This window comes from Silurus aristotelis (genome assembly GCF_946808225.1).
Source record: "Silurus aristotelis genome assembly, chromosome: 13".
Taxonomy (NCBI): domain Eukaryota; kingdom Metazoa; phylum Chordata; class Actinopteri; order Siluriformes; family Siluridae; genus Silurus; species Silurus aristotelis.
Window position 1 is genome coordinate 10337656 of NC_139586.1, and position 17407 is coordinate 10355062.

Sequence of the window (17407 nt, forward strand, 5' to 3'; positions counted from 1 at the left end):
AACGTGTTTGGAGGAAGAAGAATGATGAGTACCATCCCAAGAACACCATCCCTACTGTGAAGCATGGGTGTGGTAGCATCATGCTTTGGGTGTGTTTTTCTGCACATGGGACAGGGCGACTGCACTGTATTAAGGAGAGGATGACCGGGGCCATGTATTACGAGATTTTGGGGAACAACCTCCTTCCCTCAGTTAGAGCATTGAAGATGGGTCGAAGCTGGGTCTTCCAACATAACAATGACCCGAAGCACACAGCCAGGATAACCAAGGAGTGGCTCTGTAAGAAGAATATCACGGTTCTGGCTTGGCCTAGCCAGTCTCCAGACCTAAACCCAATAGAGAATCTTTGGAGGGAGCTCAAACTCCGTGTTTCTCAGCGACAGGCCAGAAACCTGACTGATCTAGAGAAGATCTGTGTGGAGGAGTGGGCCAAAATCCCTCCTGCAGTGTGTGCAAACCTGGTGAAAAACTACAGGAAACATTTGACCTCTGTAATTGCAAACAAAGGCTACGGTACCAAATATTAGCATTGACTTTCTCAGGTGTTCAAATACTTATTTGCAGCTGTATCATACAAATAAATAGTTAAAAAATCATACATTGTTATTTATATATATTAAAGAGATAAATATGAAATGAATTACTACCATATATATTTATTTGCCATTTACTTATATATTAATAGAGATCAATATTCATACTATACAGTATTTGGTTTGCAAAATTTTTGCATCCTACAAACTATTACTGTGTTAGAACACATATAGAGAGATAGTGATAGAGAGACAGAGAGAGTTAGCACTCAGGACTGCAAATCTTAGTTAAAGTCGAAGGTCCACAGCATTATTTTTCCACTGTATTTGCAGGACTTAGTGACATTGTCAGCGGTCAGTTTGGACTCTCACTCTTTGTGGAAATTTGGTGTGTAGCCATTTATTCAACTCCCAATAGCAAGCTACATTATGTTCATCACACTTCTCAAACCATGTCATGGCTTTAAAATTATTTTAAAAACCAGTTCTCAAATTTCAGCCTGCACATTTGAACACCTTAGCTGGGTAAGATCGAGCAGAATTTTAGCAGGTCATTCCTTAAGTCAAGTAGATAAGAAAGGGAGGAGAGGGAGGATTGTCAGCCATATATATAAGGTTATGCCTGATCAGGTGATTTCACTCCTGGCTTTCACAATGCGGTGGCTTCTCTTCTGTCTCTTTGTGGCATTGGCTGGTAAGTTTCTCATAAGCGTATATGGTATATGTAATTTTTTTTAGAAATAGCTGTTTATTGATACATGGTTACATATTTGCACAAGAATATTAAATGAAAAATATAGCTGAGAGCACTATCAAAGCCATGCATGTCCATGGTTCGTGTTTTTGGTAAATATTTAAACATAAATATCCAGTTTTTTTTATATTTTATATATCCAGTATTTTATAAATATCCAGTATTTAAAAAATCTAAAAAATTGCAATTTTATTTTCCAGCATGCGAGAGCCCAAATTATGGTATGTCTCAATATTTAACATTATTTTATAATAATTTTGTGTATATTTTTATAGTGTATATAAGCAAGGGCTTTCAATTACCAATATTTGAAATTAAAGATTAATAATTATTAAAAAATTAATTAATAAAAAATTAATTGGTGGTGGTGGGAATTTTAATACAATGTACAACATGAAGATATACAGACACTCTCTCTCTCTCAGACACATACACAAACAAACACACACACATACACTGCTGTTATTCAATTTTCTTCATGTATGTATGTAATTGGTACAATTAATGATACATGATGAGAGGCAAATTTTGACCCATTTTGTGTCGCCCATTTCTACAGAACTGAACGATTCACAAGACCAGTTTGTCTAGCCACTTTTACAGCACTAGTTTAGCAACACACACACACACACACACACACACACACACACACACACACACACACACACACACACACATAGAGTGTTGTGCTCTGTTTGGCCAGCGATTAAATTAATATCTCCTAATATAAGCATACACTGCACGATGGGAAGTTCATATTATATAGCTTTAGAAGTACATTTTTACTTTTGTTTATTGTTTTAAAAAAAGGACAAAATACTACATTTGCTTGCTACATGTGCATACAATTTCAATCTTTACAGAAGTGTACACACTAGCATACTTCCTTGGTAGGGGAATAAATGTCACCCAAGTTTTCATTCCTACCCACAGAAAAAAGATCTAGATGTCATCAATGAACATGATAACAGAGAACTATAGAACTTTCTTCTAATTTAGTCAAAACAGAGGGAAATTAAGCTAGCCCATATTAGCATGACCTGTTGTAATAAATGTAATCTTTCTTTTATCCCCCTGTCTGATGCAAATAAGATTATATACATTTCCTAAATACAACTAGCTTTTGCTTCAATTACCTGTTCCAAGGCTGAAGGAACAATACAAAGAGGATACCTATACATAGCAGTGACAAAACTCAGACTTCAGTAATTCATGCAAGGATGAAGGCCATACTCATATACTTTTCCAGAAAAAAAGTGCTCAAGTGCCCCATTTAATGTAATCTTCCATGGCTTTGGTTTTCAGTATTGCAGGACTATATTCTTGGTTTACCCCCTTCCCCACTCACACAGTCCCAAGATTATTAAAGTAGGACTTCCACAGTTTAGCTTTTACTAAAGTGCTAGACTACAATAGAGATTCAGGAATTTTTTACTTCTCTTTTCACATCCAACCTCTCAGCTAGAACACAGATACAGTGGGGCAAAAAAATATTTAGTCAGCCACCAATTGTGCAAGTTCTCCCACTTAAAATTATGAGAGAGGCCTGTAATTTTCATCATAGGTACACCAACTATGAGAGACAAAATGAGAAAAAAAATCCAGTCTGATTTTTTAAGAATTTATTTGCAAATTATGGTGGAAAATAAGTATTTGGTCACCTACAAAAAAAAGCAAGATTTCTGGCTCTCACAGACCTGTAACTTCTTCTTTAAGAGGCTCCTCTGTCCTCCACTTGTTACCTGTATTAATGGCACCTGTTTGAACTTGTTATCAGTATAAAAGACAACCTCAAACAGTCAGACTCCAAACTCCACTATGGCCAAGACCAAAGAGCTGTCAAAGGACGCCAGAAACTAAATTGTAGACCTGCACCAGGCTAGGAAGACTGAATCTGCAATAGGTAAGCAGCTTGGTGTGAAAAAAATCAACTGTGGGAGCTATTATTAGAAAATGGAAGACATACAAGACCACTGATAACCTCCCTCGATCTGGGGCTCCATGCAAGATCTCACCCCGTGGGGTCAAAATGATCACAAGAACGGTGAGCAAAAATCCAAGAACAAAGGCTACCATCAGTAACACACTCACATCCTGCAGTGCCAGACGTGTCCCCCTGCTTAAACCAGTACATGTCCAGGCCCGTCTAAAGTTTGCTAGAGAGCATTTGGATGATCCAGAAGAGGATTGGGAGAATGTCATATGGTCAGATGAAACCAAAATTAAACTTTTTGGTAACATCATACCTACTGTGAAGCTTGGGGGTGGAAACATCATGCTTTGGGGCTGTTTTTCTGCAAAGGTACCAGGACATTTACATTTACATTTGGTAAAGGAAAGAATGAATGGGGCCATGTATCATGAGATTTTGAGTGAAAGTCTCCTTCCATCATCAAGGGCATTGAAGATGAAACGTGGCTGGGTCTTTCAGCATGACAATCCCAAACACACTGCCCGGGCAACGAAGGAGTGGCTTTGTAAGAAGCATTTTAAGGCCTAGCCAGTCTCCAGATCTCAACCACATAGTAAATCTTTGAAGGGAGTTGAAAATCTGTGTTGCCCAGCGGCAGCCCCAAATCATCACTGCTCTAGAGAAGATCTGCATGGAGGAATGGGCCAAACTACCAGCAACAGTGTGTAAAAACCTTGTGGAGACTTACAGAAAACGTTTGATCTCTGTCATCGTAAACAAAGGGTATATAACAAAGTATTGAGATGAACTTTTGGTATTGACAAAATACTTATTTTCCACTATAATTTGCAAATAAATTCTTAAAAAATCAGACAATGTGATTTTCTGGATTTTTTTTTTCTCATTTTGTCTCTCATATTTAAAGTGTACCTATGATTAAAAAAAATACAGGCCTCTCTCATCTTTTTAAGTGGGAGAACTTGCACAATTGGTGGCTGACTAAATACTTTTTTTGCCCCACTGTACAATTCTTGAATCAAAAAAGTCTCCAGATGGTGTGCTTTACTTGAAACAGGGTGATTGGAATCTTCAGTATTGTTAAGAGGTTTTGGTTTAGCATGGATTGGTAAAAAATTTTGTTTGCACAGATGAGTACCTTTCCTGTAAGCAAGTTGAGTACTTTTACGTTCTCTGAAAGAGCTGTCATATTTGTTGAACAGTTTAAGACACAGAAATAAGTGATTTACTGCCAGGTTAACTTGAGCTACTCAAGCTAGAGCTTTGATGTAAAGGTAAAGGTGTTCAGGTTCCCCTCTACATGTCTTCGTGAGTTATTAAATTACAGATTTGATTGTGGTGCAGGATTACCCATCGGTTGGCCTTGAGATGTGATTGCTGAAAGGAGGTCTGTTACCTCAGTACACAGATACCTCATTTGCAAGAGATTTATATAATTAATATCCACAATTCTGAAGACATGTAACAGCGGCAATCAAGAGTCATACATAGAATACGCACAATATAACATAATCCAGATTCTCGATCATTAGTAAATGCAAATGTTGATAAACTGAACATCCAGAATAGGATACACAGAAATCAAGAATAAGTAATGGAATCACACACAAAGATTAAGCAATATACTGTAATTGCTCAAATGTACTCAGATGAATGCAATAGGCAATGATACACGCCTTGAACAAATGTCCTAGGGCTTTACATTTATGACAGGGAATAAATATATCCAATGAATAGTGTTTAAAGTTTAGGAATTTAGGGCAGATTTAAAGTTTAGGAATTTAGGGCAGATTGCCCTCTAGTGGTGTGGTGGTGTTGATAGGAGATGTGAGTTTCTTTGAGGCTCCCTTTGAGACCATTTATGGTCTTTGCCCTTAGGTTCCCTGGTGGTCTAGTGGTTAGGATGCGGTGCTCTCACTGCTGCGGCACGGGTTCGATCTCCGGTCAGGGAACCAACCCCAGGCATAAGGGTTGCACAAGCCTTAGTGCCTGTCCCAAACCCGGATAAATGGAGAGGGTTGCGTTAGGAAGGGCATCCAGCGTATATAAAAAATAATAAAAATAAAAACGTGCCAAATCAAACATGCGGATGGTCCGCTGTGGCAACCCCCAATGGGAGAAGCCGAAAGAAAGTTTTATGGTCTTTGACCTTAGAATACACCCAGAGCTAAAAATCTGTGGTACACTGACAAATTAACACTGTCGTAAATCTACTTGAATAATTTCAGAGCCCACCTTGAACGCCCAAAAGACATATGAATATAAATATGAAGGAGTGGTGAATATTGGCCATGATACAGCAAACCTGGCTGAGTCTGGAGTAAAACTACAATGCAATTTTAAAATCACTGGAGTATCAGTGCAAACGTTTCTGTTTCAGGTATGCTTAATGTCATTAATACCATACTCTAATGTATAAATTACAATAATTGTAAATGTTGTATCTACCTGTAATAAGGTATATTTGAATTTAAATATAAACAAATAAGTACAGATCTGTATATATATATATATATATATATATATATATAATTAGCATAATTATAATTGCCTAGTTGCCTAATTAGTAATGGTTTAATTTAATAATTCGATTTGAATTATTCTATTCGATTTGAATAATTACTATAAGTAATCTTTCAGAAAAAGATTTTTTGTTACCCTTGCTTATCAGGTAATTTCAACAATAAGTTATTGTTGATTTATTTTGTATTTTGTGGTCAATGAGTCTTATCGCTTCTGCAACAATATAGATCTCCAATGTCAAATTTGAAGAGTTTAATGGGGTCCCAGGAGAAGACTCCTTCAAAGAGTCACCTAATCTCACGAAACTTTTGGCAGCTGTGCTCACCAAACCTTTCACTTTTGAATACACAAAAGGACAAGTAATCGTCATTAAAACAGCACCTGACGTCTCCAACACTGCCGTGAATATAGTGCGAGGTATTCTAAAGTTCCTGCACGTTACTGTTAAAACCACCCAGCGGATTTACGAGCTTGATGAGGTATAAAACTTTCCGCTGCATAAGTTCTACTATATTTGACATGTTATTCTATAATTGTACAATATTTCATCATGATTTCTTCTCAGCTGGGAATTCACGGTATCTGCCACAGTGCTTATGTTATTGAAGAGAATGAAGCAGATAAAGAATTACATGTGACCCAAAATGTTGACATTAAAAACTGCCATCAAAAAGCAGAAGTATATCAAGGAATGTCTCTGTCTCAAGAAAGCAAATTCAGCAGAGAGGTGCGTACGTTTTGTCACGTTCAAATAGAAGAAATAGATTCCAGGAAGTACGTCTGTAGCATTAAATGCTGTTTTATATATTTAAATAGGGTTAAACATATGTTGCATTTCAGAGAGGTGAAAATGTGATTACTACCGTGAAATATGCATATACAATCAAGTCCACGGGAGATGGTGGTCTGATTACAAAGGCCTCAGCGCATGAAAGGCACTATTTCTCTCCTTTAAATGTAAAGGGTAGCAATTCAAAAGTGAAAGCCATGTAAGTTATATAATGTACACTTTCATTGCTTGGTTAGTAAAACCAACATTGTTGTTGGAGAGTTTGCATGAATGACAATATGCTCATTTGCTTGTATCATAAATTATATTATGACACATTTTGTAACATTATTGATATTACAGTCATACTACTCAGCTTTATAATCTGTTTTAGAAGTGTACAAATAACAATGTTATCTGAATACTCTCTGTTTCACTTTACAGCTGGAACATTGAGTTACTAAGACAGGCCGACATTGTTGGCAAACCCATAACAGGTCAGGTAAAAAGCAGAGGAAATCTGATGTACCAGGCAGAGAAAGATCTTGGGCCAATGCCAATTTTGATGACTAGTCTAAATAGCCCAGCGCTTAAAGTGAGTTCTGCTTAATACTTCATAGTTTAAGTGGAGAAAATCAGCACTTTTGACTAATTATTTCAACAGGTTGCAGACCTTTTAAAACGTTTGGCTCAGGCTCACATCTACCAAGTGAATTCTACAGCAAGCGCTGATGTTCTTGAGCTCATTCAATTGCTTCGTGCAACTAGTTATGAAGATCTGGAGCTCTTATGGAAGCAGCTATCAGGACATGATGAGCATAGGTATGCATCTCCTTCTCCTTATATTTTTTATAACATATAAGTGGATTCAGATGGGATTGTACCCTATTTAGAAAACTCTTTGGGACACCTGAATTTTGCAGAACTATGTGGATTTTCCCCAAACTTTTCCCACAAATTTGGAGGTACACAATTTTTTAGGCTGTCTTTGGATTTGGTATTATTAAATTTAATTCAATTCATTTTTATTTGTATAGCGCATTTAACAATGAACATTGTCTCAAAGCAGCTTTACACAGATAATGTGGTGATTCAAAGTGAATATGTTCTTTATAAGTAAGTTTGTCCCTGATGAGCAAGCCGGTGGCGACTGTGGCAAGGAAAAACTCCCCGAGATGGCATAAGGAAGAAAACTTAAGAGAAACCAGACTCAAGAGAGAACCCATACTCATCTGGGTTGCACCGAATGTCCATTTATAGAAGATATACGATGTTATGGGGTACAGTGAAGATGATCAGAAGCGAAAAAAGTCCTGAGTCAATGTAGCAGACTGTTGACATTAACTACAGTCCAATCCATCCTCAAAGCGCCCGTTCTTACTCCGGAATTTCATGGAACCACTCAAGGCGTTGATGAGAAACCGTCCCAAGCTGCACAGAGAGGCCTCCAATCGAAGAGAACACTATCCAGAGGCAGGCCTGGATGAAGTGGGAAGATCCATGAAGGGGGGAGGGTCAGGAACAGTGGTCACTGGAACCTCAGGAGCATGTTTAACTCGACCGTGTGAGAGAGAGAGAGAGAGAGAGAGAGAGAGAGAGAGAGAGAGAGAGAGAGAGAGAGAGAGAGGAGAGAAAGAGAGAGAGAGAAAGAGAAAGAGAAAGTGAGAAAGAGAAGAGGGGTGACAGGAGGAGAAGGATATGGATTATTATGTGTCTTTATTGTTTTTTGAAAGTGCAGTTTGGACTCCAGCAAGACTCGCTATGGCAGCATAGCTAAAAGGGAGAACCAGAAGGTAACACCGACATGAGGGATCTCTGGGATAAGAGACAACCCACCACACCACCGTCAACAAACCTAAGTGAACGTGTGAAAGTGAGGGGATGACAGCATACAAATATCCCAGTTCACCAAACACTCTATATCCATATTTTCCTCCAGATTGGCGATAGAAAAAAATCTACTGATAAAAGGCGTGACTAAATAAATGTAATAAATATTCCCCTCACGTAAAAAAGAAGGAGACCTGTTTCAGCATGACAATACACCTTTGCACAAGCCAGCACCAGGAAGATATGGTTTACAATGGTTAATTTTGTTTGGAAGCCTCCTCTGTTTTCCTGATATTCTCATTACTGTAATCATTAGGAGGTGGTTCCTAGATATGGTTGTCGAGGTGGCAGATGGGAGGGTACTCAAATTCCTGAAGAACAGATTTAAAGTTGGAGACATTTCTGCGAGTGAAGCTGGACAGGCAATTCTTGTGGCGTTCAACCATCTATCTGCTGAAACTGAATTAGTAGAAATGGCAAAGGTAATGACTAGAAACATTTTGGTCATATAATACATATAATACCAAAACATAATTTTTGACCTCCCTAATGTGCACCATTCACCTATAGGAGTTCTTGACAATCCCATTTTGTAAGTCCCATTTGATGCTGTGGAACATCGTAATCCTTTCATACAGTTCTCTTGTATACAGAGTCTGTGATCGGGTAAATCCCTGCCCAGTCCTCACAGTACAGGTATAAACTACTCTATAAATAGAAATCCATTTCTGATCAGATTTGTCTGCCGTGCACTAATAATGTTTGCCGTCATTCTCGCTTTGCAGCCCCTACTTGATATGGCCACTAATGGATTGACTAAAGGCATTGATGAAGACATGGTGATTGCTCTGAAGGCCTTGGGAAATGCTGGACATCCATTGAGTCTTAAAACCATAATGAAGTTTCTTCCTGGATTCTCTGTCAAAGCTGATAGCCTCCCTACTAGGGTTCAGAGTGTGGCTGTGCAATCCCTCCGACACCTTGCCATCAGAGATCCACATAATGTAAGAATTACCATGCTTTCCAATGCTTTTTTTGATGCCCAATTGCTCTGGAAGTAACAGCACTGAAATTTTACTTGAAAGCACTGATAGAAGTGTCCTGATGGCTTAATCTTACATCCTGCAATATGTAGAGCTTTTCATTAGAAAAGCTGGATGTGTGTTGCTGCGTTACAGCTCCAGGAATTGATTCTGATCTCAGGTTACCTATACAGTATGTGGAGTTTTGCAAATTTACCCCACTTGGGCTTATTCAGCACTCTCTGGTGTTTATCCATTCCCAAAAGCTATCTGGTTTGGCTGCTCTCAATTATGTCCATGAAAAGTATAATAGACTGCTATCCAGGAGAAGCTCTGGACAACAACAATTGACATTCTGGAATGAGATTTTATTAACACACCCTACTGCATATTGTTGTATGTTAAGGATGGTAATATTATCAAAGCATTAAATCAACATTTATCTGTGTCTTTTTACCAATCAATTGTATACAAATCATGTTAATTTCGATCATGATTAACCCTCATGTAGATCATCTCAGAAACATCTCATTGTCATGTCTGTGTGAACATATTCTCATATTCAGGTCCAGGACATTGCTCTGGCAATATTTGCACAAAAGACAGCTCCTACTGAAATCCGAATTCAAGCTTCTTTGATCCTCCTGGAAACAAAGCCATCTTTAGCACTGATCTCCACATTGACCGAGCTTCTGCTTCAGGAAACAGACCTTCATGTCTCAAGCTTCATTTACTCACAACTCAGAGCTATCGCTAGGTCACGAATTCCTGATGATCGTTACTTGTAAGAACTTTGTACTTTAACATTTTATTAATAATAATGTCAATATATTTGGATTCTGAGGAAAAATATAATATTGAAAAATTTTTGTGACCATTACCCACATAGGTCAACCGTTTGTAACATCGCAGTGAAAATACTTTCACAGAAGTTTGGTCGACTAAGTTATCGATTTAGCAAGGCACTACGTTTCGACTGGTTTAGAGGTAACTTGGATTGAAAGCATTTTTTTTCTCAGCATTTACAATGGCTAATCAGCATGATTATGACTATAGATCTTATTATACCACAGCACTGTTAAATTCTCAGATCTGCATTGTAGTTATGGGACTTATTAAGGTTTATAAAGGACATTCGCATGTATTGTATGTTATACTGACAAATAAATCATGAAACAAGATTTTCAGTCATGTCTGACATAACACAATTGGGCCAAATGGAGAGAGCTTACATTTCATGTAAAGCGATGGCAGCTAATAGACAAAACGTCAGTGAAACTAACATTTGGGTTGTTTTTAACTTTATTTTAATATTTTTATTACTACAGTTTTATACATGATAAAGATGCCATTATCCAGAAATCAACGAAATGATCAGCCAGAAGTCTTGCCTTAAATGTAAAACCATTAAAAAGTATGACATGTTGCTCATTAATAAATAATAATAGTAAATAACTGGGAAATGAAAAAACAGCCACACTTTATATTCCATATTCACATCACACCACCCTGGTACTTGATTATTTTCCTATAGCCACATCTCCATCAAGTTTTATCCATATTTAACATCTAGCGATATTTTGAATCTTGCATTAGACAGCAATTCTTAATGTGCTTTCCTTCTTAGATGACCTCTTAACAGGCACATCCAGAACGCTGTATTTGCTGAAAAGTGGTACAAGTGCCTTCCCCACAGAAATCCAATCTAACGGAAAGCTTTACTTCATTGGAAGAGTATTTCAACTTCTTGATGTAATTAAATCACACGTTCCTGTGTTAGTTAACAATACAGTAAGTTATACTACTTCATGTGTTGTGACAGTTTTTATATCCACAATTCCACAGCTTGGGGTTCGTGCAGAGGGTCTCAAAGAGTTATTAGAAGACAGACCTGGCATTTCCAAGGATTTTGGTGTAACTGATTTTCCAGCAGTCATGAAAATTGTAAGTAAATTGTGAAATTGTTTTTTTTTTTTGACCTTCTCAAAGATATTTCAGATTAAACTGAAACATTTCTCTATTACCATGTAAAGCTCTCCGGCTGGCAGTCCCTGCCTAAAAATAAACCTCTCTTATCAGTATTTGTGAGATTCTTTGGTCAAGAGGTCTCGTTTTTCGATTTTAATCACGATGTTGTTCAAAAAATCTTAAAGGTAACAACCAACATTTTTCATCTTACTGTCTTCATAATGATTAATACAAAGCAACATTTATTATTTATGTAAGATTGTTGGTGTTGTTGTAAAGAATTAAACTGAAATTATTTCTTCCCAAGTCGATGAGCCTTATGGCAAATAAAGACAATACACTGTGGGATCTCATTCAACAACTACAAAAAGGAATATCATGGCACTGGACTAAATCATTCCTTATGTTTGAAACCCGATTTGTTCAGCCGACCTGTCTTGGCCTTCCAGTCGAAATCAGCAAATATTATTCGACATTAGCAGCTGTTACTATAAATGGTAAAATAAATGTTCTGATTTAACGTTCTACAATAAAACAATCAACTGATACACATATTAAATTGATTTTATATTTTTATATATTTAATTTTATATATATATTGATTTTCAGCGAAAGCTAACATTGACCCAGCTCCAAAAGAAAACTTATACGAACTGAGAAATGCAGATATTTTTGTGGAAACAGATGGATTTGCTGGGTAATTTTCTCTTATTTTCAAACCTCTGTAATTCTTTAGACAGATATTTTTGATGTTCGTCTTATTTCACAAAAACATAAAAACCCCTCATCACGTTTCAGAGTGGCAATGGATTATTTTCTTTTCCACGGGATCAACACTGATCTCTTTCAAGCTGGTGTCCAGCTGAATGGCAAGACAACTGCGTCTCTGCCTTGGAAAGCTGGCTTAAAAAAGAATGTAAAAGAGAGGAATTACGAGATCACATTTCCTCCGTGCAATAAAACCACAGAGTTCTTCCAACTCAAGTAGGTTCTCTGAGATCGCTTACTCTACTAGAACAGTGGCTCTCTTGCAGTGTTGAAATTGAAATCTTTAACCTTGTAGATCATGTTGCAATTCCCTAAGAGATACAGCTCTTTTTTAAACAGATACAACGTATACGTGGTGTCAAGAAATATCGACAGTCTATCGTTGGCTAAAATGACTCCTCTGTTACCAGAGCACAGAGAGCAACAAAGTTTCATCAAGAAAGATACAGATAGTTCCAGAGAGTATCAGGTACCAAGGTGTTTAATAAAAAAAAAAAATGCAAAAAATTCCGGGAAAAAATAAAGTGAATTTTTTACATTCTGTGAGCCAGGTAGAACCAGTGAAGATACGCCAAACAAAATTGAAGTACTGTGCAGAATTAAGCTCTTATGGAGCCTTACTCTGCACTGAATTGGAAACCAAACGGGTCCAAAACATTAAAGACTATCCTCTTAACTACTTCTTGGGATACACTCATCTTGCATGTCAACTTGAGCCAGGTATGTCACATTACATATTGTTTTTTTTTTTTTTTTACGTGAAGCTATTTGTGTGGTTATAGTTAATGCAGTTTCCTCTCTCATCCAATTCATGTTTTAAAAGTCAGGTCTGCTAGACCAGTAGAAAAGATTAAATTCCAGATCAGTGCTGGGCCTCGTAAACACATTTCACACCAAAGTCAAATGATGAGTGTCAGCTGGGAAAATGTCAAGGTACTGCAACAATTGTTTTGCTTTTATTTTTGAATTACTCATCTATTATGAGACACTGTTTCTTTGATGCGTTTAGGAAACAAAAAACTATAGCTTTATTCATGGAATAAGAAAACCTAAGGTAAGTTTCAAAATCTATTCAAATACACCAATTGCTTGTCAAAACAATAATTAATTATTATAATAATAGTAATAATAATAATAATAGAAATGTTATTAATAATATTATTAATAACAATAAGACAACATTCATTCTTTCATTTCAGATTTTAATACATGTTTATAATGTAGGGCGCTGAGGTCACTCCCGATCCTGCAATCATCGTGAAAGCACTGGCTCTCTGTCCTAATGTAAAGCCACAGGGTTATGAGGCCGCTGTGTATTACACACCAGGTTCACAAAAGGATGACGTTGAAATCATTATATCCGAGGCTGCTGAAGAGAAGAACTGGAAAATATGTGTTGATGCCAATATTGACAAGATTCAAACAGGAGCAAAGGTGATATAATCAGACCAGTTTTTTGTTTTATATGTAGAAAAAGATGTCAGAAATGAGCTTCTTTAAAGTAATTGCTTATAATCCATTCAAATGTTATTGGTCACATACACATAAATACAGAGTATGACATGTAGTAAAATGTTTTTTTACGATATACAGTATATATTTATATATAATATATATATATATATATATATATATATATATATATATATATATATATATATATATATATATATATATATATATATATGGGTGTAACTAGAGTTATCGCAGTGTCACTGTTTCTACTCGCGCCACTATCAATAGCGCAATGGATTCCAAATTCAAGTTGGGTTTTTTTTTGTCACAAACATAGTTATATACAGGGTACAACTTGCAGATAAATAAAAAGTAAAAAATAAATAAATAAATCTTGAATCTATTGTGCTAGCATTAGCCGCTAGAAACTTTGTGGTTAGTGACTAAAGCTAGCGCTATCGATTCTTTAGCTTCTTATGTCCAACTTTTAGAATTTCTCTTAAAAGAAAAAAAACGCTGGCAATTCCACATATCGAGGGAGTAAATGCATGAAGGATATAAGTAATAAATACATTTATTAAAGTATGCTAAAATTAGTAGAACAGTTAAGTAGATCATATCTTTAGAAAATCACATTTTAAATGTAAATCACAATTAAATTGTGCCAATTTAATTGATTACCAAAGTTAATCAATATATTAAAAAAGTGTAATGCATTTTTTATTTATTCTATTTAATTTTTTTTATAAAATATTTGATATATTTATAATTATAGTTATATTAATATATAGTAAATAATAAAAAACTGTGTTAAAAAAAACCCAGCAAATTTATGTGTATATATATATATATATATATATATATATATATATATATATATATATATATATATATATATATATATATATATATATTACCTTATATATATGCAATATAGAAAGATCAGCATTTTAAATAACTTACAGACAATAAAATACCCTTTGAAATGTTAAATAACTCTTTGCAAAACAAAAATAATGGTGAATGCTTTAATAGTACACCAAAGCAACAGCAGTTCACTCTGCAAATTCTTGTGTATGTTTCAGACCCATTTTAAATGGGGTGCTGAGTGTCAGTCATATGAAATCGCATTGAAAATTTCTGCAAAAGGAGAATCAAAGCCCACAATGATTGCAGAATTGACCTGGGGAGATGTTCCTGCGTTAATAAGGACATTCGGCCAAAGGTATCATTATCACTGTAATTATACAGATTGTTTGCCCTGTACAATTCTTTACTACTACAAATGCAGAACATTTGATGTTAAAGCAACTACATAGTCATTACGAGACTTTGATTGTCAATAAACTTTTTGTATATATTCCATGTTTTCTCTTTATAGAGTTCAGGAGTACTTCCCAGGTGCATCCTACGCCTGGGGGTTCAGTCAGAAACATGAACAAAATACCGAACGTGAAGTTTCAGCTACACTTCTGGTTCCTGCTCAAGGAGGATTTGATCTTGAAGTCAAAATTCCAGAGGTAAAGACATAGGTGAACTTCACAAATGGTTTGACTGTTTTGTTAAGCAAATTCTTCCTGCGATACTATAACAATTGTGTCTGTTAAATTTACACTCCTGGGTCAATATCACAAGTTTTAAGGTTTTAGTGATACAGTAATCCTCCGCTTTACCGCAGTTCGAATCTTGCATCCCCGGTTTATCACAAAATTGCATTTGCCACATAACCAGTTTATTTAGCTGGTTTTCCCGGTCTCTCGCAGTAGCACTATAGACCAACAAACCTATAGGGAATGTTTTTTATGGAGTTTAATGTTGAAATAATGAAATGTATTAATAAAAATATAATTATTAATTATAAAATGAAGTAAAATGTTTATACGGTACAGTACTGTATACATAAAATAGCATTTTTTCGTGGGCGGTTTTCCAACGTAACCACCAAGATAAATGGGGGATTACTGTATTGAGAACAGATCATTGGTCAAGAAATTATCACAAATTAAACAAAGAGTGTAGATGTCTTTTTTGTTCTATTAATCCTGGTTCTGTTTTATCAGATTAGCATCAGGCTTTTGATAAGCTACTTCATCTGTGGCAGATAATGAATATTTCTTTATAAAACAATTCATGTTGTTTACAATTGTATTGTCTAAGAGGATACAATACAGGATACAAGGTCTATTAAATCAATATCTTAATACTTCCACAACTAAAAGCGAATCTTTCTCTCCAACAGCTAACTGTGTATCGCCAGGGAATCTCCTATCCATTTGATGATACAGCGATGTGTCTTGTATAACCATCCTTAGACATTTTTACTGTATATTGCATGTCGCTGATTACAAGTCAGACGTTCCCATGCCAAGATCTCTAACATCTGTTACAGCTAAATCATCTATAAAAATAATAATAATTTTATTCTGAATATTCCAAATCATGTTGATGTCATTAGGTGTTTAATTTTATGTAATATAATGGTCACTTCAAATATGGTAAGTTTTTCCATCAAGGTAATATTAACAGATTGATCGATTACTTTTTTTGGGTGTATAATAATAATTAAAAGTACAAATACATTTAGGTTACAGCTGAAATCCGCAATACTGCCAATTGTTCATGTACGAAAACATTTCCTAACCATCATTTACATCATTTACAGGCTTCTTTGTTATCTTCAATCATTATATCACTAGGATGCACCTGTTTGCTCAGTGCAAATTATTTAATGCTAAAAATAAATCAGTGTGAACTAATCACCTGGAGTCGTTTCTTCTTACTGAAGCTTTCATTTACTGCTATATAGCCCAAATATCTGTCATTCCCCAATGACATATTGTTTTCACGGTAACTGTCTCACACACACACACACACACACACACACACACACACACACACAGTATTCCATGTTTCACCTGTAGGTATTGCTGTCACTTAGTTCTAAAGCATCATGGACTCTAAACAATCCATTTATAGCAAGCAAATTAATTGTTTGCAATATTACGCATCACATCACTGCATGTACAATTTAAAGGTGGAGCTAATCAGGATTTTGGGTCTGAAGCCTCCTTAGAAAACACCTAAAATTGTTAACACACAGCACAAATGATTGTATGCTTGTCACATATACGTCATATACAAGGCAAAGGCAAAAGCTTGACAACAAAACATACACAAGCCGAAACTTAAACAGGGGTACAAATTAGTGACAAAACAGAATATGTGTAAGTGGTCAGTGATTTATGGCAGGGGGCTAATCGGTAAATTAGTCAATGTACCAGTTTCAGCATAATCATTACAGTTAAAGCTTCCATAAAGCAGAACAATACTAAACCACACAGGATCATGCTATTAGTCTTCTAGCTACATCAAATGTAAAAATAAATATTAAACAAACATACTGACTTGACGCTTTAAATGGAGTACAATAGCAACTCCATCGTTTTCAAACTAATTTCCATACGAACTATAAAGTTTACAAACCGCATAGCACCATGACAGAAAACCAATATAAGGAACTGGTATTGCTTTCTGAGTCAGCTCTGTCAGACATCGAGGTGAAGGTGAGGCTGAAAGTAACACATTGGAGGTTATGCTGCTGGAGAAGGAAGAGAACGGTAGATCTGGTTGTAATAAGTTTGGTTTTAATACTAGTCTGTGTTCCTCAGATCGTTAGTAAATCAAGGAATCCTAAAATGTACATATATACATTACATATGTTTGATTTTATTAATACTCTGCATCTAGCATTAATTTCACACTGAAATCTCTTGCTTGTAGATGTAACACTGATCATATTTATATCAACTGCTTTTCGAAAATTGTGCACATACAAAAATAAACTTTCTTTTCGGC

General features: G+C 35.8%; 1 protein-coding gene across 1 annotated transcript; it reads left to right on the plus strand.

Moving 5' to 3' along the window:
* Nucleotides 1-1187: 1187 nt before the first annotated feature.
* vtg3 (vitellogenin 3, phosvitinless) lies at nt 1188-16283 on the plus strand (the record flags this gene model as incomplete). Its single annotated transcript, XM_083557865.1, has 27 exons — nt 1188-1227; nt 1488-1508; nt 5446-5597; nt 5968-6219; nt 6306-6467; nt 6581-6729; nt 6954-7104; nt 7174-7331; nt 8656-8821; nt 8910-9035; nt 9125-9343; nt 9928-10145; nt 10251-10348; nt 10989-11113; nt 11207-11305; nt 11395-11514; nt 11637-11826; nt 11939-12026; nt 12128-12313; nt 12437-12566; nt 12649-12817; nt 12921-13030; nt 13107-13151; nt 13322-13531; nt 14638-14777; nt 14934-15072; nt 15792-16283. The coding sequence occupies 27 exons, from the start codon at nt 1188-1190 to the stop codon at nt 15852-15854; spliced, it is 3726 nt and encodes a 1241-aa protein (XP_083413991.1). The 3' UTR covers nt 15855-16283.
* Between the last annotated feature and the right edge of the window lie 1124 nt (nt 16284-17407).